This window comes from Budorcas taxicolor, chromosome 7, assembly GCF_023091745.1.
Source record: "Budorcas taxicolor isolate Tak-1 chromosome 7, Takin1.1, whole genome shotgun sequence".
In the NCBI taxonomy this organism is placed as follows: Eukaryota; Metazoa; Chordata; class Mammalia; order Artiodactyla; family Bovidae; genus Budorcas; species Budorcas taxicolor.
The window spans coordinates 108,041,857-108,063,405 of record NC_068916.1 but is presented as its reverse complement, the minus strand read 5'-3'; the positions used below and the strand labels follow the sequence as shown (position 1 = coordinate 108,063,405).

Genomic DNA, 21,549 nt, shown 5'->3' with positions numbered 1-21,549 from the left:
GTAGTCAGAAATTTCGAAAATGCTAATGTCTCAGAGACATGCTTATGTTTTTAATAGTATTATTTCAAATATATGTTGTTACACACATATACTGTGCATACAGATTTAGATAGCAATCAAAAGAGCTCTAGTAAATTAGAGAAATGAATATCTGAAAAAGATTTTATGAATCAATTTTCCCATTACTATTTCAAACTGTTTCACAAACACTTTGATTAAATATAGCTATTCACATTTCTAAACAGATAGGTGTTTTTATCTGTATGTGTCTATGTACACATATATGTGTGTGCATAAATGTACACACACACATACATCAGCAGAGAAGAATTTCCTGGAATTGAAAAGAGCCCATTGTTAAATCATAAATTTAGAAACATATGTGGAACAAACTAAATACGGATAGACCAATTCCTTATGAGGAAATAAAAGGTATACTCTATCAATCCATAATTAATATTAATATTTCCTTTTACTAGAAAAATTCATATATATTTTAGCATCAAGGTATTTAACATGCATAGTGGTCCCCAAATTTTCCTTTGAGAAAACAAATCCTTACAAATAGATGTTTTACAAAATAGTCTTGCAAATATTTTGTTCTATCCTTGAAAACCTGGTTAGATACAGAACCTAAAAGTGTCTGTTAAAATTCAGTTTTATTTTAGAAATAATTTGCAACCTTAAGTATATTTTTTCAAAGGATCCAAAATTAACTTGCCTGTTATCATATATAAAAGGTATATACTATAACCATCATTTAAACATTTTAATGGAAAATTACCTGGTATCCATTTAGGTCAGTATAAAATCTGTTTTGGCTGTTGATGCCAGAAGAAATTCTCATTGCAATCTCATAGTTATGCTCTTTTCGGATGTCTACAATATTGGAAATCTCCACAGACTGTCCTTCTACTCCTAAATTCAAAAGGATATTTACATTAAGATGTTGGGAAAGAATGAGGGCAGGGTGCCAGAGGATGAGACGGTTGGATAACATCACTGACTCAATGAACTCAATGGAGTTTGAGCAAACTCCAAGAGACAGTGAAGGACAGGGAATTCTGGTGCGTTGCAGTCCATGGGGCCGCAAAGAGTCAGACATGTCTTAGTGCCTAAACAATACATTGATTAAAAAAAATGGCCCCCCTTGTCTTAAATATACTATACAGAACGCCTTCCAAAGTTACATGCATTTCCCTGTTTCTGACTTTCTATTTTTACCATCCCTCATACACTGAACGGTGTCACAATTCATCTTTTTTAAAAGTCAGACCAGAGAAAACATTTACTCAGATCACATCTAACTCAACAGAAGGATTAAGAGGCTGGAATGAGATACACGTACATGAAATAAAGCATGCAAATGACTCTGCAGGGAGGCACCAAGGGGAAAGATGACACTGAAGGACAGCAGGTCAGCCCACTGCAGGCGCATCCAGCACTCGGCTGAGCTGCCACCCCCAGCAGGGCCACCCAGAGCTGCTTCTTCACCAGGCCATCTTCACACACTGGGAATTATCAGCAGGGAAATTTACACTCTGCTGGTTCAAGAGACAGTATATTACTGTCGATGATCTCTCTCCAGGAAAAGAGACAGGAGATCCAGCGAGATGCTTTATGGCTGAAACCGATACTACCATATAAGTATTTGTGGAGTATAATCTGGAGAGCTCCCCAGAACTTCAGTCAATTTTAATTGAGTCTGATATCTCTTAGGATCCCTTGTTATGGAGCGATTCATTTTGCCCTTTGCTATATAAAGCAGAGAGAGGAGAGCTTCAAAAAGTCCCAGATGTAGGACATTTTAATTTTTATTTTGGATAAGCCTAAAGTATTTACTAATTTCTATCTGTCATGCTACCCTAAGTATATCTTCAGGTCCGTGGTGAACCCTTGGGTCTATTTCAGAGCTGGAGGGGAGTTATAAATAAATGGAACACTTAATACAGTTAAGTGGGTAGAAAAGATATTGCAGGATCTTCTAAGAAAGACAGCAATTAGCAAAGTGGTCAAAGTAGAAAGACTGGCCACATACAGCTAAAGCTTTCTGAGGCTCCTGGAGCCCGCGACACTTTCCCACAGCTGTGACTCGTGACTCAGCTCTCCCCTTCCTCACACACAACCTGTCACCCCGCTGATAACCAGCACCTCTTTAGACACAGAAGGCTGTCTACAGAAACACAGCGAGGGGAGAAATAAAGTGAGGAAGACTTTTTTCCAGGAGCTAAGAAGAAACCCCAGAGCTTATAGAAGGTGGCAGCAAGCAGAAAGCCAAGTCTGAATATGCAGGATTTGAGGAAAAAAACGTACATGCAGCTGGCTTAAGCATTACAGGTTTATGTGAAAAATGCACTGGAAAGTGTACACCATAAATAATAACATGGTAACAATACTGAACGGGCTACAGCTTCCATTAATATAGTGTTCAGAATGCTCACAGAGATTCTTTTCCGGTAGATGTTGCTCTTCTGATTGAACAACCTCACCAGACCCAGCCTCACTGTCTCACAATGACGAGCACATCTTCACGGGTGGAGGAAGGAAATGCCATTCCCCCCCTGCTTTCTAGGCTTCCCAAGCGGCGCTAGTGGTAAAGAACCCACCTGCCATCGCAGGAGACACAGGGGTACAGGTTCGATCCCTGGGTCGGGAAGATCCCCTGGAGGAGGAAATGGCCACTCACTCCAGTATTCCTGCCTGGGAATCCCATGGACGGAGGAGCCTGGCGGGCTACAGTCCCTGGGGTTGCAGAGAGACAGACGTGACTGAAGTGACTTAGCACACACACAGCCACAGTGTGAGCCACTAACCTCTACTAGTCAGATACATACATGCACCTACATGCATTTTCTTCTGAGGATTACCAGATCAACCTACCAACACGGCTGATGGAAACTTCACCACCACCAGGAAGTCTGGGATGGGGGCAAGCAAACACATATGCTGGTAACACAGCAATAGTAAATTCTTTGAACTAGAAATGCATTACTTTTAAAGTAAAGTTTCCCTCCAGTTATACTTACAGTAACCAGATTATTTTTCTACAACCAAATGAATTCTATAAAAAATTTAATAGACAAGTATTCACAAATGAACCAAAGAAGCCCCAAACCCAAAATGTAGCACTAGGGATGCTAGTGTTAACGGGGCGTTAGGAAAAACGGCAGACAGCAAGTGACTCTGCGTTACTGGGAGCGTTTGCAGGGTTTTCAGTACTGCTTTCTGTTTTTTCCTCTCTAGACGGAACATTATCTCAGGGGCCAACAAAATACATAAAATGAAGTAGTCTTCATCAAGGAGGGTGTCATGTATCTCCGGAAAACACTGACCAAAAAAAAAAATGCTCTGAGAAAAAAATTAATAATTTCTCACTACTTCTAGCAACGATAAATTACTTCTATTGAGAAAATCATCTTTCTCAAGCTCAATACTATTATGCTCAGATCCTATTGGGGCAACAAATGCTTAATGCTCCTTTAAAAGGAGCTTCCACGTCCATTCGCACTTCAGTTCAGTTCAGTTCAGTTCAGTTCAGTTCAGTTCAGTCGCTCAGTCGTGTCTGACTCTTTGCGACCCCATGAATCGCAGCACGCCTGGCCTCCCTGTCCATCACCATCTCCCAGAGTTCACTCAGACTCACGTCCATCCAAGACATTAATTTAAATTCTGTGCCAGGACAGAGTTTTAAAATAAAGTCAGACTTAATATACTTATGACAAACAAACCAAATAAATGAGACCTGTAATGGTAACAAAAGCAAGAAGGTATCCTTGAGTTTTCAAAGAAAAATTATTATTTTTCAAAGAAGAAAATGTTTGAAGGAGAAAGAGGACTAAAATGGACGGGAATGGATGAGTTTAACTCAGACGACCATTGCATCTACCACTGTGGGCAAAAATCCCTTAGAAGAAATGGAGTGGCCCTCCTCCTCCACAAAAGACTCCAAACTGCAATACTTCGGTGCAATCTCAAAAACGACAGAATCATCTCAGTTCATTTCCAAGGAAGACCATTCAACATCACAGTAATCAAAGTCTGTGACCCAACCAACAACATTGAAGAAGCAGAAGTTAAACGGTCCTATGAAAACCAGTAAGACCTTTAGAAACAGCACCAAAAAAAGATGTCCTTTTCATCACAGAGGACTGAAAAGCAAAAGCCGGAAGTCAGAGAAATCGGGAGTAACAGGCTGACATGACCTTGGAGTGAAAAATGAAGCAGGGCAAAGGCTAACAGAGTCTAGGCAAGAGAACGCTCTGGTCATAGTAAGCATCTTCTTCCAACAAAACAAGAGATGACTCTACACATGGACATCACCAGATGGCCAACACTGAAATCAGATTGATTACATTCTTTGCAGCCAAGATGGAGAAGCTCTATACAGTCAGCAAAACAAGACCAGGAGCTGACTGTGGCTCAGATCATGAACTCCTTACTGCCAAATTCAGACTTCACTAGGAGAAAGTAGGGAACACCAGGAGATCATTCAGTTATGACCTAAATCAAACCCCTTATGATTATAGAGTAGAAGCGACAGATAGATTCAAGGGATTAGCTCTGATAGACAGAGTGCCTGAAGAACTATGGGCGAAGCTTTGTGACCGTGTGTAGCAGGTGGCGACCAAAACCACTCCCCCAAAAAAGAAATGCAGCAAGGCAAAACAGTTGTCTGAGGAGGCCTTACAAAGAGCTGAGAAAAGAAGTGAAAGGAAAAGGAGAGAAGGAAAAATATACCCATCTGAATGCAGAGTTCCAAAGAACAGCAAGGAGAGATAAGAAAGCCTTCTTCAGGGATCAGTGCAAAGAAATAGAGGAAAAGAACAGAACAGGAAAGACTAGAAATATCCTCAAGAAAATCAGAGCTACCAAGGAACACTTCATGCAAGATGGGCTCAATAAAGGACAGAAACAGTAAGGGCCTATCAGAAGCAGAAGAGATTAAGAAGACTGGCAAGAATACACGGAAGAACAGTACAAAACAAAAGGCCTCACTGACCCAGATAGTCACGATGGTGTGGCCACTCACCCAGAGCCAGGCATCTTGTGGTGGGAAGTCAAGTGGGCCTTAGGAAGCATCACTACAAACAAAGCTAGTGGAGGTGATGGAATTCCAGCTGAGCTATTTCAAATCCTGAAAGATAATGCTGTGAAAGTGCTGCACTCAATATGCCAGCAAATTTGGAAAACTCAGCAGTGGCCACAGGACTGGAAAAGGCCAGTTTTTCATTCCAATCCCAAAAAAAGGCAATGCCAAAGAATGCTCAAACTACCGCACAATTGTGCTTATTTCATATGCTGGCAAGGTAATGTTCAAAATCCTTCAAGTTAGGCTTCAACAGTATGTGAACTGAGAACTTCCAGGTGTTCAAGCTGGATTTAGAAAAGGCAGAGGAACCAGAGATCAAATTGCCAATACCCGCTGGATCACAGAAAAAGCAAGAGAATTCCAGAAAAACATCTATTTCTGCTTTACTGACTACACTAAAGCCTTTGACTTGCTGGACAAAACACATTGTGGAAAATTCTTAAAGAGATGGAAATGCCAGACCACTTCACCTGCCTCCTAAGAAACCTGTATTCAGGCCAAGAAGCAACAGTTAGAACAGGACATGGAACGATGGACTGGTTCAAAACTGGGAAAGGACTACGTGAAGGCTGTACACTGTCACCCTGCTTATTAACTTATATGCAGAGTACATCATGAGAAATACTGGGCTGGAAGAAGCACAAGCTGGAATGAAGATTTCCGGGAGAAATATCAATAATCCCAGATATGCAGATGACACCACCCTTATGGTAGAAAGTGAAGAGGAACTGAAGAGCTTCTTGGTGAAGGTGAAAGAGGAGAGTGAAAAAGTCGGTTTAAAGCTCTGCTGCTGCTGCTGCTGCTGCTACTGCTGCTGAGTCGCTTCAGTCGTGTCCAACTCTGTGCGACCCCATAGACGGCAGCCCACCAGGCTCCCCCGTCCCTGGGATTCTCCAGGCAAGAACACTGGAGTGGGTTGCCATTTCCTTCTCCAATGCATGAAAGTGAAAAGTGAAAGTGAAGTCGCTCAGTCGTGTCCGACTCTTAGTGACCCCATGGACTGCAGCCCACCAGACTCTTCTGTCCATGGGATTCTCCAGGCAAGAGTGCTGGAGTGGGGTGCCATTGCCTTCTCCAGGCTTAAAGCTCAACATTAAAAAAAACGAAGATCATGGTATCCGGTTCCATCATTTCATGGCAAATAGATGGGAAAACAATGGAAACAGTGATAGACTTTATTTCTTGGGCTCCAAAATCACTGAAAATGGTGACTGCAGCCATGAAATTAAAAGATGGTTGCTTTTTGGAAGAAAAGCTATGAAAAACCTAGTTCAGTTCTGTTCAGTCTCTCAGTCATGTCCAACTCTTTACAACCCCATGAACCACAGCATGCCAGGCCTCCCTGTCCATCACCAACTCCCAGAGTTTACCCAAACTCATGTCCATTGAGTTGGTGATGCCATCCAACCATCTCATCCTCTGTCGTCCCCTTCTCCTCTTGCCCTCAATCTTTCCCAGCATCAGGGTCTTTTCAAATGAGTCAGCTCTTCGCATCAGGTGGCCGAACTATTGGAGTTTCAGCTTCAGCATCAGTCCCTCCAATGAACACCCAGGACTGATCTCCTTTAGGATGGACTGACTGGATCTCCTTGCAGTCTAGACAGCATATTAAAAAGCAGAGACATCACTTTGCCTACAAAGGTCCGTCTAGTCAAAGCTATGGTTTTTCCAGTGGCCATGTATGGATGTGAGAGTTGGACTATAAGGAAAGCTGAGCACAGAAGAATTGATGCTTTTGAATTGTGATGTTGGAGAAGACTCTTGAGAGTCCCCTGGACAGCAAGGAGATCCAACCAGTCAATCTTCAAGGAAATTAACCTTGAATGTTCATTGGTAGGACTAACACTGAAGCTACAATACTTGGCCACCTGATGGGAAGAGCCAACTCATTGGAAAAGACCTATTCCTGAGAAAGATGGAGGGTAGGAGAAGGGCACGGCAGAGGATGAGATGGTCAGATGGTATCATCGACTCAATGGACATGAGTTTGAGGACACTCCAGGAGACAGTGAAGGACGGGGAGGCCTGGTGTGCTGCAGTCCACGGGGTTGCAAAGAGTTGGACATGACTGAGCGACTGAGCATTTCCTGCTCTGTGTCAAGAGTCTGAAGATGCGCCTTTCCCAGCGAAGCTCACTGCACTGAGGGGAGAAGTCCTCAGGAAGCAGGGGTACAAGCCCACTGGTCCCAGTGACCTGCTGCCTCTTTGCAGGATGTGGCAGCAAAAGATACTTTTACTTTTTAAAATGGTGCTACCTGAGCAATGGCTCTTGATGGCCAGGGGTTTTAAAGGCCCTCTAGTTTTAGCTCAATCCTGGGAAAGAAAACCTCTGACTTTACAAAAGTAATCCACGGGGAAGTGAGAGTTGGTGTGAGGACGTTCCAGGTTCAATAGAGAACTAAGTGCCCTTTAGCTATTAAGCACCTCATATTCTGTGCTCTTGCAGAAGAGAGGATGGAGACTCTTCATCCTTATTAATACATGCAATGCAAAGTGAAATTCAGCCAGTTCACAGGTGGAAAGCTGTAGCAGAGAAGCCAAAGGAGTCTTTCAGAACCCTGGTTCTCTTTCATTTCTCCTCCCTACAGCCTGTGAGCGTCTCACAGACACAGACTGTCTCACACACACCTTCACACTTCAGTTTTTAGCCACGTTTTGGGCACATGCGTGGGGCTGAATGACTGTTAGAAAGAATGAATACGTGAGAGGCTGTCCCTTTCCATGCAGCAGTGGGCTGGCAGGGGAGAGAGCAGACAGGCTATAGATGAGGCTCACACGGAAAGATGAGGAGGGAATCCTTTCGTTTTGAGCAAACACACGCCTGTTACAGTCTCAGCTCCTCGTGTAAGGGACCATGTCTTATTTATCTCTATGCTCCCAGCACACAAGAGGTACTGAAGAGCTGAGTGAAGAGAGGCAGGTGTGTGGGAGACACACAACCAGCAGGTGCCAAGTGCTGAGTGTGGACCATTGCGTGCACCTAATAACCCATTCAATTCTGCCCCCAAGCCTAGGAGGCAATTATCTGCCCCAGATCACAAGGTCTGGCAGAATCAGGACGAAACCTCTCAGGCATCATGTCTCAATGGCAGACCACCTACTAGAAAATGTTGAAAATACCTTCAGACCAAGGATTGAGAAATATTTTTTGGGAACTCTAAGCAGAGAAGAGAGCTCCAGATTATTTTTAAACAAGGAGAGAAGGCACTGATCTGCGATCTGATATTCTACAAGAGCTACTGAATAAAATAAAAATAAAATTAAAGGACAAGGCTTGCTGGAACCTAAAATTTCATTATAACAATCTCGGAATCTCTTCTGAAGTGTCACAGACACTTTAGAAGCCAATAAAGTAATATACATTAAATATTAAAGTCACATACCCTAATTACCTCTTATCTACCTTAAATGAACAGCGATCATGAGCACAAGTATATGTACAGTGCACTGGGGCCAAGAGTAGAAATATGGGGAAACACACTAGATATCCCCCAACAGGCAGATGAATAATCAAACCAGGTAGGTACATCCGTGCTATGGAAGGCTCTGCAGCAAATGAAAAGGATGAGGCAGCTCTCTGTGCTGGCAGAGAAGGGGCTGACGGAGAAAGCACACAGAGCACCTGTGCAGCCTGAAAGACTTCATGCGTGTGTGCGCGTGTGCGTGTGCGTGTGTACACAGAGGACAGGAACATTTTCAGGGAGATTTTATGTTGTATCTATGCTGTTGTTGCTGCTCAGTCATGTCTGACTCTCTGTGACCCCACAGACCGCAGCTCACCAGGCTTCCCTGTCCATCACCAACTCCCGGAGTCCACCCAAACCCATGTCCATCGAGTTGGTGATGCCATCCAGCCATCTCATCCTCTGTCGTCCCCTTCCCCTCCCACCCTCAATCTTTCCCAGCGTCAGGGTCCTTTCCAATGAGTCAGCTCTTTCCATCAGGGGGCCAAAGTATTGGAGTTTCAGCTTCAACATCAGTCCTTCCAAAGAGTATTCAGGACTGATCTCCTTTAGGATAGACTGGCTGGATTTCCTTGCAGTCCAAGGGACTCTCAAGAGTCTTCTCCAACACCACAGTTTGAAAGCATCAATTCTTCGGTGCTCAGCTTTCTTTATTGTCCAACTCTCACATCCATACATGACCACTGGAAAAACCATAGCCTTGACTAGACGGACCTTTGTTGGCAAAGCATGTCTGTGCATTTTAATGAGGTGTCCTGGTTGGTCTTAGCTTTTCTTCCAAGGAGTAAGCATCTATTACTTTCATGGTTGCAGTCACCATCAGCAGTGATTTTGGAGCCCAAGAAAGTAAAGTCTGTCACTGTTTCCATTGTTTCCCCATCTATTTGCCAAGAAGTGATGGGACCGGATGCCATGATCTTAGTTTTCTGAATGCTGAGTTTTAAGCCAGCTTTTTTATAGCATGTGAAATTTTTCTCAAAAGAATATGTGCGCACACACAGACATAAATACTATGTATTTGGCATTTTATACATACAAGTAATTTTAAGCATTTTTTTTTTTAAAGAACATTTTCTGAGGCAGGGAGGAAAATGAAACTAAGTAGGCAAGAGGTAAGGGCCAGAAAGCAGCACCCTCTGGACTCTTGCTCAGCACTGGTTTTAAGGAAATCAAGAAGAGCAGTCCTTCGTGCATGGGGAGAGAGACTGGATGGCACTTCCAATGTGTCCCCTGGGCCTTAAAGAAGAGGTGGGACAAGCAGCCTGGAAGGGCTCATGGCTGGGTGCTGCAGACAGAAAGCCCGAGGCTGTGGCTCTGACAGCAACCTGTGAGCATCCCAGGCATACCTCCTCAGCACATACACTCTCTTCATCAGATCGTTCTAAATCCACCCAGAGCGGCCGAGTTCAGCCCTCTCCACCTGTCTAGGTCACCTGACTCTAGCAGTTCTGAAACGCACAATACACTCTTCCAAGGAACATGCCTGATAGTCAGGCAGCTGGCTCACGACAGTGAAACAGTTACAGCAACGAGAGGCAGCAGCGTGGGAGAAAGAGCAAAGACAGCCCCACTCGCGGCCCAGCAAGGATTCAGTATCTTATTCAGTGGCACTCAGTATGCACTGAGGACAAGTCACCAGAGCAGATGGAGAAACAGCACCTGGCCCACCCGCACCTGGAAAAACAAAAAGTGACGATGGGGGCCCCAAGAGAGGTGTCTAAGCCACCAAACACAAGTTTAACTGAAATTTGGCACAGATAGGATATCATGCAGAGTAAATCCTAAAAGAAACCCATCCGAGATTTAAAGCAAGGTCTTCAGTGACTGTCCTCAAAACGTTGGCTCTGGGGCAGAAATGGAACTTTGCGATCAATCTGCTGTCCTCAGCCCTTCTCTCAAATCTGTGCGTCAACAGAGAGGACTGGGCCCTCGCATCAGAACAGAAGCAGGACAGGAAAAGCTGTCGTGAAAAACTAGGGCTTCTCATTTGGAACAGCTCCCCTTCAATCTGGGGAATATTTTGTTTCATACTTAAGTGATCAAAAATTGAAAAATAATGTTCCTGGTGTGTGTTTACTTTGTGACATTGTTTTTGTAAACGTATGTATCCAACTTAACTGGGGACTGACACGTGGTCATTACTAATAATTAATACATACTGCTTAGGTAGGCACATACATTTAAATGACAGTTCTCACAACAATGATAAATTTAGTAGGTCAGCATGGAGATGATGTTTCTTTAAAGCAAATATTATCATTACTATATTTTAAAAAAATGTACTATCTGAATGTACCAAGAATAGAAATGGTAGTAATTCCCACAACCAGATGACCTTTTTCTTCATGTTGACTAACTCAGCTTACCAACCATTACACGATCTAATTTATCCTCTAAGGTACTTGGTGATTTCCAGGTCTGTAAATGTTCACATTATTTCTCCACAAGCGAAAATTTTAACATCTGCTTTCATGAATACAAAGTTTAGTAAATTTCACTCCAAGACTCAAATTTAAGAAAGTGATAGCGCATCACTGTGTTTCACTCATAAAGCACTAGATAACTAACTACCGCTACTTACTGACCAACTTGCCATGGCTAGGCACTAGTCAACAGGTTTTATGCTCTTCACGTCACGTACTCTCAAAATGACGCAAAAAGTAAGTGCATACTAGGAAAGGTACAACATTTTGCAAGTTCTGGTTAAAGGTTATACCAATCGAGTACACTGTGGGTAAATTCTGATCACACAGACTGCAAGTTCTGGTTAAAGGTAATACCAGTCGAGTACACCGTGGGTGAAAAAGCCCTGATAACTGAAGCACAGACAACAGGAACAGGAAGCTGTCCTTTTCCTTTTTTCCCTCTAATACACACTGATTTTAAAAAACAGCACGCTTTCTTGGAAGTCTCATTTTGGAGGAACATAACACCTACATCACTAACATTCTTTCAGATCCCAAACAGAATCGGTCTCACTAACCCTGGCTTCCTCCCAGAAGGTGAATAAACAGCTCATGACCTGCATTACAGGTTTCGGCTGGCCTAGTGCAGGCAGGGAGGAATGCTGGAGGAGTCTCACGGTCTGGCTGCCTCCACACCGACAGTCACTCTGGAGTCAACCTGCTTCCCGTCCTCGCAAACATGCTCTTTCCCAAGCTGCCTTTAGAGAGGAAAATCAGATTTCACTGAAACAAACCTGCCATGCAGGCACGTGATTCTTCCTTTTTAACCACACTTTGACTATTCCTTCTTCTAACTTTCCCCACCCACCAAAGAAAAAAAACAAGAACACACACAACAAAGGCAGCCGAATTCCTCTTATCCTCCCTAACTCCTGTGGAGCTGAACAATTAAAGTACTGGTGTCTGACTGAACTTTAATGAGTAGGAACAAAGATTTTTGCAAAACACACGGTTTCCAATTGTTGGTTTTCAACAAAATTGAAGGTTACCTAATAATGTTGTCAGACAGTAGATCATTAAAAATAATTGATTAATGTTTGGCAATGGATCACTGTGATTTATGGAACATAACTCAGAAGGAATTCAAGGAATTAGATGACATGCCCATAACTAAACTCCTTCTATTCCCACCTACTTATTTATGTTTGCAACATTCCTTTGCCTTAAATTTATAAGAACTAAAAATAAGAATAAAACAAATGCTGAAACTTATCTCACTCTAGCAGTAAGTACATTCACCAGTGAAGGCATAAACATTTAGGATACAAAAGGTACAATTCATTTCAATATGAAAAATATTTCTATTAAAGTTTATAAAATAAATTATCAATATGGTAATATATATATTAATTATGTTTTGATCAATTACATACTATTAGTAACAATTTTATAACTCAATCTAGAAGAAATTCAATACTTTGAGTTTTAGGATGACAGAATCTTAAAACATATATGTGTCAGAAGAATAATGAAAAGTTGACCAATAATAAGACTCTTAAGTATAAAGTATTATATTGAGGTAAAATTTGGTGGGGGAAGTTGAATGGAAACATGAATTCAAGGAGAAAATAATGATATGAAATTAACTGTTAAGAAGGGCTTTTTCAGGCTTTTCAAAAATGCATGATTTAGTATCAAACTGCTATGGACTGGTTATGCTTATTTTAAAATGGCAATATTTACAATGTGCCAAATATAACATCCTTTGCAAAAATTTAAATGTATAAAGAAAAACTAGATGTCAACTTACAAAAATGTCAAGGACACAGATTCTTCAAATTCTTGTAAGAACAAGGGAATTTGATCTCAACAAATCCACTTTACACTTTGTGATCTACTTTTCCTCCTTTCTGTCCATTCAAATGACATTTCTCCAAGACCAAGCCTCTCAAAAGCTCACTTTTTAAAATCGAATCTTCCCCAACTTCCCCAACTCTCCAAGGACTCACTGCGTAACTGGGCCTGCACCCGTTACGGAGATCCGCCAACTTAGGATGTGCCGGGCTTTAAGCACATGAGCTCAGTTCATCCTCCAGCACGCTAAGACTATTGTCGCTGTTCGCAGGATAATGAAACCGAGACGGTGCAGGTCGTAACCGTCACAAGGTCAAACGAAGCTGGTGTGAGGGCTGGCCTGACAGCCTGGCTGTCTCTGCGGCCTGGGCTCTGGACCATCACGATCCCCTGCGCGCCCTACCCTGGCCCCTGCGTCTCAGCTGAGCTCGGCACACACTTGTGGAGGACGATGCGACTTCCTACTAGGAAGCTGTGCCTTTGGTGCAGCAGCTGCTCTCAAACAGCCCCCAAGATGACCTTTGAGTTCTGAATCTGTGCAACCAGAACGTGTGCACAGTCCCTTAGAACAACTTTCCCTTTCATGCCTCTAGGGAATAATCACATTCAACACATAGCCACTTATTTCATTTTTTTTAAAGTTCCAATTAACAGAAAAAAAAAATCCTTAGCAGTCAATTGCATATTCTGATATTCCAAAAACGTTTTAATTACCCGTCTGTCTAGTCATAACTTACTTAATGCTTTTTACTCTTCAATCAAGCTAAATATGGAATGTAGTCCTGGGAAAAATGAGAGATTGATTGCAAACCATTTTAATATCCTCATGAATCTTTTTATGGAAATAAAAACAATTTCAAAGAAGCTCTGAGACCTTGTTTGTAAGTGAAAGGACTCCAGGGATGAGGCCCCAGATTCAAGCATTCTTAGAAAATGAATTTAGAAGCAAGAAGCCAAGCACCAAAGAAACTTCATGTGAAAGTAAGTTTTGTGAAGACACTTTGATGGTGATACCTAATTGACCACCTAGTCTTTCTCTCTTAAGAACTTACAGAACAAACTCAAAGTCATTCTAGTTTGCTTAGAGGCAAAACTAAAGGTTCAGATCTCTCATTCCCGGTGTGAACTCTCTTAACATGTTTAACTGGATAAAGTTCATTTCGATTCTCCAAAAGTTAAGGGTCATGTTATGAATCCATTTAGATTATATATTCAAAACAGAAGGAAAACTGAGCAAGCTCTCTTTGATTACCAAATATGCCCATGGAAGAAAATCATCAGTCACTTCAGCCAAAGGAAAGCCTTTTCTCCCCACTTCTGATGGCAGTCCATCGCATTTCACGCCAGGCTGCTCTGTGCTCTCTGCCAAAATCCATTACATGCTACACTTTCATAACACGACTGGTGGGAAACAGGTGAAAGTACTGCATTTAAGATACTTCGCCTAAGGGCTTAAACATGGTTCACACTGACATACTCACTCACTCACAAATAGCTGCCTAGGAGAACACAGTTCTGAAGGAGGGAAAGGGCCTTGCGGGTGTATATTACGACAGATCTGAGACCCGAACGGCGTGCCAGTGACGACGTGCACGACATACTGGCAACCAACCAATCTAAGTCTTCAAAGCAGCAGCTGATGTCAGACAACGAGGCACCCGAGTCTGTAGTTACAACTCTGAAGACAAGTGAGACTGAGCTAGCGAATGCCACTCGCTGATCATCGCTGAAAGACAGGCATTCTCTGGTGCCGGTAAAGTATCGAACTACTTAACACAGGGGGGTTAGGGCTTTTGGCTTGTATCGTAGTCTATCTTCTAATCCAAGCTTAATGATAAAAGCTAACGTAGCACATTTGGTAACACTTAAAGTTTCCATTTAATGAAAGATGATTACACTACAATAAAAAATTAATCCCTACCTCTTTCACCTGTTCCTCCAGAAAAATGTTATTTTCTACAAACAAAAGAATCCTTTAGAAATCATGAAATGCTCTAAAAGGGCATTTCATTAAATTATGGTCACCATGAAAAGGGTTTCTTATTTAACCTTTTATGAGGCAAAGCATGATGTTTCATTAGAAATCTCTGAAATTTCTCTGATCTTTTGGAGGTCTTAAAGCTCATGAGCACAAGATTTCCTTTAGTTCAATATTTCTAGGAACCTTTTCGAATATAATGCCTGAACGATAATGGAAATAAAACCACAGTGTTTTTAATAGCTTAAATGATGTTAAGGAGAGACTTTAAACTGTACTGCTTGTTATTTTCAGAATCTGGAAAGAACACAAATAAAGAAACTGAAGTTAAATACCAAATCAAGAACAAACCAGAAGCCAGGCTGAACCCAGGCCTCCCATATCAGTTTGTTTCAAAATCAATAATGAATACACAGTTTATATAATTTGGGAAGTGCTGCTTGACTTTTGTCCTTGACTTTTTCTGATAAAGCTTAATTTGGGCAAAAGTTACTTTTTGGAGAGAAGAATCAAAGAGTAACTAAAAAAGATTCTGAGGAATTTAAATATATTCTTTTCACATTTGCATTACCTTAGGTTTTTAAACGAATGTTTCAAGTAAGCAGAATTTGAAAGGTTTAATATAAGAGAAATTCAGTAAGACAATCCATAATATTAACTCATTTTCTGTTTCTATACTCTTGTTGCTGAGAGATAAGACAATCTTTCGTTTGATTAAATGGTTTAGTAAACTGTTACAATATGTAATCATAAAATATCAATAGTTTCCTTCCCTTCAGTCCCCGTTTGTCCTTGGATCCTGAACTTAGTACTAATAACAGGCTCTAGTCATTAATACTCATTTAAATAACTGTATTCTCAATTTAAAAGGGGAAAATTGGTCTATGTCAGAAAATAGATCCATAAGTTACATTCAAGAACAGATATTTATGTTATCTTAAGAAATTTTACGCCAGAGTCAATTTACAAAAGCATGGAAGTTGGCTGAAATATTCGCAGCATCAAACATCACGTCCGTCTGCCTATGCGTTCTGATCGCTTACTCAGCTTAGCTTTCAAGAGTCCTACACGAGGCCGAAGTTTAGAAGCGTTTCCCAGTGCAGACACCCGAGCACCACAGACCGCTCTTCAGGTATCGGGAACACCTAGAGAGGCAAGCACCCTGAAGGTTTCGCATCTCCGTCCCAGGCCTGGCTGAGTGATTCAATTAGAACCCAGGGAGACAGGATCCAGACAAGCTGTGCCCTCATGCAGCAGCGTGTGAGACAGGATAGACGCAAACAGGTGACAGAGGCCACCGGGAAAAGGCTCCATCTCCACAGCTGGGCTTTTTTTTTTTTTCCCCAGGACAGAGACACGTTGAGAGGGTCTCAGCTACACACATGGAGGGTGCACAGTGTGGAAGAAAGCGCTTCAGGTGGCCCAGCGTCTCCACTTCCTGCACAGTCTCAAAACACGCTCTAGGCTTGAAGGAGTAAAAGGGAAGACAGGTCTGTCACTGTGAGTAGTTACATACGCTGGCTTCAGGTTCAGTCCAAGCAGGTACAGTAAAGCTCATCTGGAGAATCACTTTAAAATCACATTTTATCTAACTATCTGTCATTTCACACCAACTTCTGAAGCTTCCTGCTTTCAGGCTGCAAAAGTCTAGTATCAGCTTAATTTATCCCACCCACTGAGACATCTAGGGGCAATCTGAACTCTTTTTTAAAATTATTATTTTTGTTATGCTAATACTCTAAGCGCCCAGTTCAAAACCACCTGTTTCTTAACTGACTAATCAGAGCCAGCCTTGCCACCTTGGAGAGCAGGGGAGGCGGGTGGGGAGCTAGTGATATCTCTTGCCCTGCTCCTGCCTAAGGCCCCTTTCTGACCGCTCAGTGGGGGACAGGAGGGGAGGAGAGGAGGAAAGACAAGCTACTTAGTTCTGAGAAGTGCCTATCTGTTGGGCTAAGCAAACAGGCCGAGGCGGAGCATAACAACTTCCAAGCTGGCAGCTGAAGCAAGACAGCAAGCTAAGCTACAGCCACAGAGGTGGACGAGGGCCCCTGAGTTCACAGAAACCACCCTTTGATATGAGACCCAGATCCTGCGGACAACGAAGAAAACTCAGAAGCGGCACTGATGAACAAATGCAATTAAACAAAAGCAGCAGCAGTTACGCAGACACGCCTGTAGGAATCTGACACGCTGCTTCGGGATTTACTCCGAGACAGGCTGTCATTTAGTTGCTCAGTCTCTCCGACTCTGCGACCCCGTGGACTGAAGCACGCCAGGCTCCTCTGCCCGTGGGATTTCCCAGGCAAGAGTACCACAGTGGGCTGCCATTTCCTTCCCCAGGGGATCTTCCCAGCCCAGGGATCAAACCTGCACTCCTGTATATACTACTGAGCCAGCATGGAAGCCCACTCTGAGACACTGCCTATTTCTCAAAATAACTGATGACAAGCAACAGTAAACCAAGCTTGACCACGCAGGTCTGGACCAAGGTTGCACCGTGCTGAATTCAAGACAGAACCTCCCCATCAAAAAACAATCGCTGTAAGCAAATTTAAAAGTAGACAGGCACACCTTCTGTGTGATCATGCTACTTTATATCTGTAAGATGAAACCTTTGGCCATAGCTGAAGATGGAAGTTTAGGGCTCTCACAAATGCTAAACAATGGCCTATGGGTACAAAGGGTACAAAACAAAGGCCAAAAAGTGTTTCTGACTTAAAAGCTTTGAAAGATTATTTCAAAACTACAGACTTTCTTGTAGTTTTCGAAATGTTTGCAGATAATTGCAAAAGACACCAAGTTAGTGTCTAGTACGATTTCCCCTGCCATCTAGAAGAACTTTTACTTTTCAACTCAACATATGAATCATGGGTTACCCTGAAAATATATCATATAAGACATCATCACATCATGAAGTCTGTTCATACCTGAAATTCTAACTGGGTACTTGGAGTATTACCAAAACAAAAATAATAATTAAAAAATAAATACCCAGAACTTTGATTGCCTCTAGATGTCTCAGTGCGTGGGATAAACTTGAGCTGCTGTTAGATTTTTGCATCGATGAGATTTGAAGTTAAAAAAAAGTTAAAAACAAAGTCAAATTTAGACACTGAAATCTGAAAACTGAACTTAGCTAAATAAGAAATTCCCTGGACACAGCAGGCTTTTGTTATTGTTTAGCTGTGAATTCGTGTCTGACTCTTTTGCAATCCCGTGGACTGTAGGCTGCCAGGCTCCTCTGTCCATGGGATTTCCCAGGCAAGAATGCTGGATGGGGTTGCCATTTTCTTCAGAGGATCTTCCCAGTTCTGGGATGGATCCTGCATCTCCTGCATTGACAGGCAGGTTCTTTACTCCCGGGCCACTACAGAAGCCCAGAGCAGCCTCTGCTTCCCCACAATACCCACAAAGTAATCAGTGCCTGCCCATGTATTTCATTACTTGCTTTGAAACGCTTTTTGTCTACCTGTCTACAGATTCAGGAAAAGAATATTTTCCTCTTCTAATTTTTTGATCTTAGCTTACAGCAACAAAACATTTAAAGTGGCATTTTTATGAGGTTCTTTACTAAGAAATTTGATACAATAGTAAATGGTCTGGTTACTAGGATTAAAAGTGTGGTTGGAAAGGTACTCCATGCTAAAAACAGTGAATTAAAAATCAACCAACCTAACTATACAATTCTGAGACTGGGAACCATAGGTCCATTTAAATCGTATGGAAAAACCAGCGCTACTGGTTACAGTTCAGTTTCCAAACAGATCAAAGACCTATTCTTACCGCTTGATTAATAAAGAAGCTCCTTCAGTACTGTGCTAAAAGTGATAAACTGCCTGACTTTATATGCTACAAGCTAATGAGTTGTGAACAAACAGAATGAGCACAGAATATGTCTCTTCTAAAGCTAAATTCTAATAATGTTCACTATGGCAATAAATTCTATATTTGAGGCAGGTTGTGTGTATGTGAGAGAGAAAAAGGTAGTCAGTGATCCATTCATTGAAAGCCACATTTGATATAATTTCTACTTCCTAAAATAAAAAAAATACTATACTGTTTTTAGATCTGAGAAAAGAGCTCACGACTTATGACAAACACTGCAATAAGAAAGAGAAAGTTAAAGTGAAGTCGCTCAGTCGTGTCTGACTCTTTGTGACCCTGTGGGCTGTACCCTGCCAGGCTCCTCTGTCCATGGGATTCTCCAGGCAAGCGTACTGCAGTGGGCTGCCATTTCCTTCTCCAGGGTACCTTCCTGACCCAGGGATCGAACCTGAGTCTCCCGCACTGCGGGCAGACGCTTTACCCTCTGCGCCACCAGGGGAGCCCAAGAAAGAGAAGATGCACAGAAGAAAAAACATGTCTATGCGGGAGCTAGGTGTTCCCGTTTTTGATTATCGAAGGGTAAATACCACCATTTAAAGTCATATGATGAGTATGATGTCAAGTTCAGACAGATGATTATGTCATCTTCAAAAACCAACTGCTAAATGATTAAAACTGACACAGGAAAAGCAAGAATTCAAGAGCCAGTACACATCTGCTTCACACCTGCATTTCTCTGTTTTCTTACCGTGTATGTTGTACAGTCGAACTCTGTGGGTAACATGTTCAAAAAAGCAAGTCACGTCCGAATAAAACCTTCCACGTTGCACTCTGACAAAGGGTGGTGCTGTGTAAACATAAGGCTGAGGAGGAAATCACATTTTTAAGAAAAATGTTTTGGCTTTCAATTTTTCCAAGGAATGTTTATTATAGTTTCCAAATTGGCAAATACATATCATGTGATGTTTGTAACAGTAAGAGAAAATCAAACCTTATCAGACGAAGCACATGCTATAGGAATTGAATATATGGTTTTACATTAGACAAAAACTGCTGAAAACAGAAAACAAAAATGTTACAACTTGATTGGTTTAGAAGATCTACAAACATTTCTCCCTGCCATAAAAATTTCTAATTAAAATTTTTCTACATGGTTCCTATGTTATCTATGAGAAAGAGCAATACTTTTACAGCAGTGACGTTTCCCAGGCAAACATTATAACCACGGCCCCCTAATGTTCAGGGTTTGGAGCATGTGGCTGGAATGACCACAGGGACTCATCTCAAACAACCTGGAAGCAGGCTTCAGAACACGGCCCAATCCCAGCCAGGCTCACTGCTCTATAAAGCACGCTGCCCTGCTACTTGAAAGAACTAAGCAGATATGAAGCCAGCTTACAAACTTGGAAAAACTATGGCAACTACTGGTTTAGTTTTCATTATTTAGAATCTAGAATCAAGAAACTATGGGAATAAAACATATAACTTATATGGTAAAGGAATGAAATCTAAAGCACTTATGAAGAATTCTAAGTATTACACATCTTAGAAGGCTCAACAACAGCATACAAAGCTAGTCTGCAGTGTAGCACGAGATTGTCAGTACTGTGTAATTTTCTTCCACATTTGCCTCTTTGGTTAGAGAAAAGTATTCTGAATTTAATATAATGCTCTACAGCTAACAAAGTTCTTGTACCTAATTACCACATAGCTAGACAGTCACGGAGCAGGATGAAACCTAGGAGGGTGATGCCTGGGCCCCCACTTTCTCTGGCACACGCAGCCGTCTCTTTCCCTGGTAGGAGGGTGATGCCTGGGCCCCCACTTTCTCTGGCACACCCAGCCGTCTCTTTCCCTGGTAGGAGGGTGATGCCTGGACCCCCACTTTCTCTGGCACACCCAGCTGTCTCTTTCCCTGGTAAGAGGGTGATGCCTGGACGCCCACCTTTTCCTGGTACACCCAGCTGTCTCTTTCCCTGGCGTTCTTTTATTTCTTCTTTGTGAACATGTGATGATTCTCTTTTTCCTACTGTCTACTATTAGAGTTATTTAAACATAAAATAATTTTTAAAAATAAAATAATTGTAATTGTCTGTGTATCATATTCTATAGCACAGCTATTTTTTTTTAAGTCAGTCAAAACAAAATGCCTGTGTAATGACAAAAGCTGTTAAGTGAGAAAACACTGATGTAGCTTATAATTAGGATCAACTGCTCATCCTGAAATGTCTACTATGATCTATAGCTTACCTTTAATTCCTCAATGATTTAAAAAACAGAAACAACAAATGACTAGAATTCTGAGCATGACCTAAACAATCCCTTAACATCTATATTTGATTTTGGTTAGCAGGCTTTTCTAGAGCAAAAGTAACTTTTTCAGGAGACAGGACCCTAGGCAACAAAACACAGAGAATATTTAATTTCTCTTAAAGTGGAGAAAGTTGGTATAAACGTAAAAGCAAAGGAAGAAACTCTAAAGAAACAAATACAAAATTGACTACACAAAAATTAAAAACTACTATAACAGAAAAAGAAAATAACAAACTCAGTGATGCACTGAGGGGATATTTTTCAATAAGTAGGAAAAAGGATTAATTTTATAATATATGAAAAATCTTTATAGATCCACAAGTCATATCAATAGAAGAATGGCCAAGAACTTAAATAGGACACTCACAAAGGAAATATGAAAGATAAATAAAAGCACTATAAAGTTCAACCTTACGAATAATCACAAAAATCATAACAGTGAAATATTTTTCATTTACTATTACAGGTTAAGTATTTAATATGGCTAATTCTCAGAGTTTAGAGTAGTATGCCAGACAGCTACTTTCAAACACACACTGCTGCGAATGAAATGTATCTTTCTAGAGGGATAAGGAAGATAAGTAGTATCTATACGGCAAAAGCCTTAAAAGGCTCCAGACA

General features: G+C 41.6%; 1 protein-coding gene across 1 annotated transcript in view; it reads right to left on the bottom strand.

Moving 5' to 3' along the window:
* Positions 1-21,549, bottom strand: part of MAN2A1 (mannosidase alpha class 2A member 1) — a 197,364-nt gene that overhangs the window by 26,773 nt on the left and 149,042 nt on the right. The window contains exons 16-17 of the mRNA XM_052643697.1: positions 19,364-19,478; positions 785-918 (exon numbers count right to left, since the gene is read on the bottom strand). Of these exons, the coding sequence (XP_052499657.1) occupies positions 785-918; positions 19,364-19,478 (249 nt within the window). The remainder of the gene's footprint in view (positions 1-784; positions 919-19,363; positions 19,479-21,549) is intronic.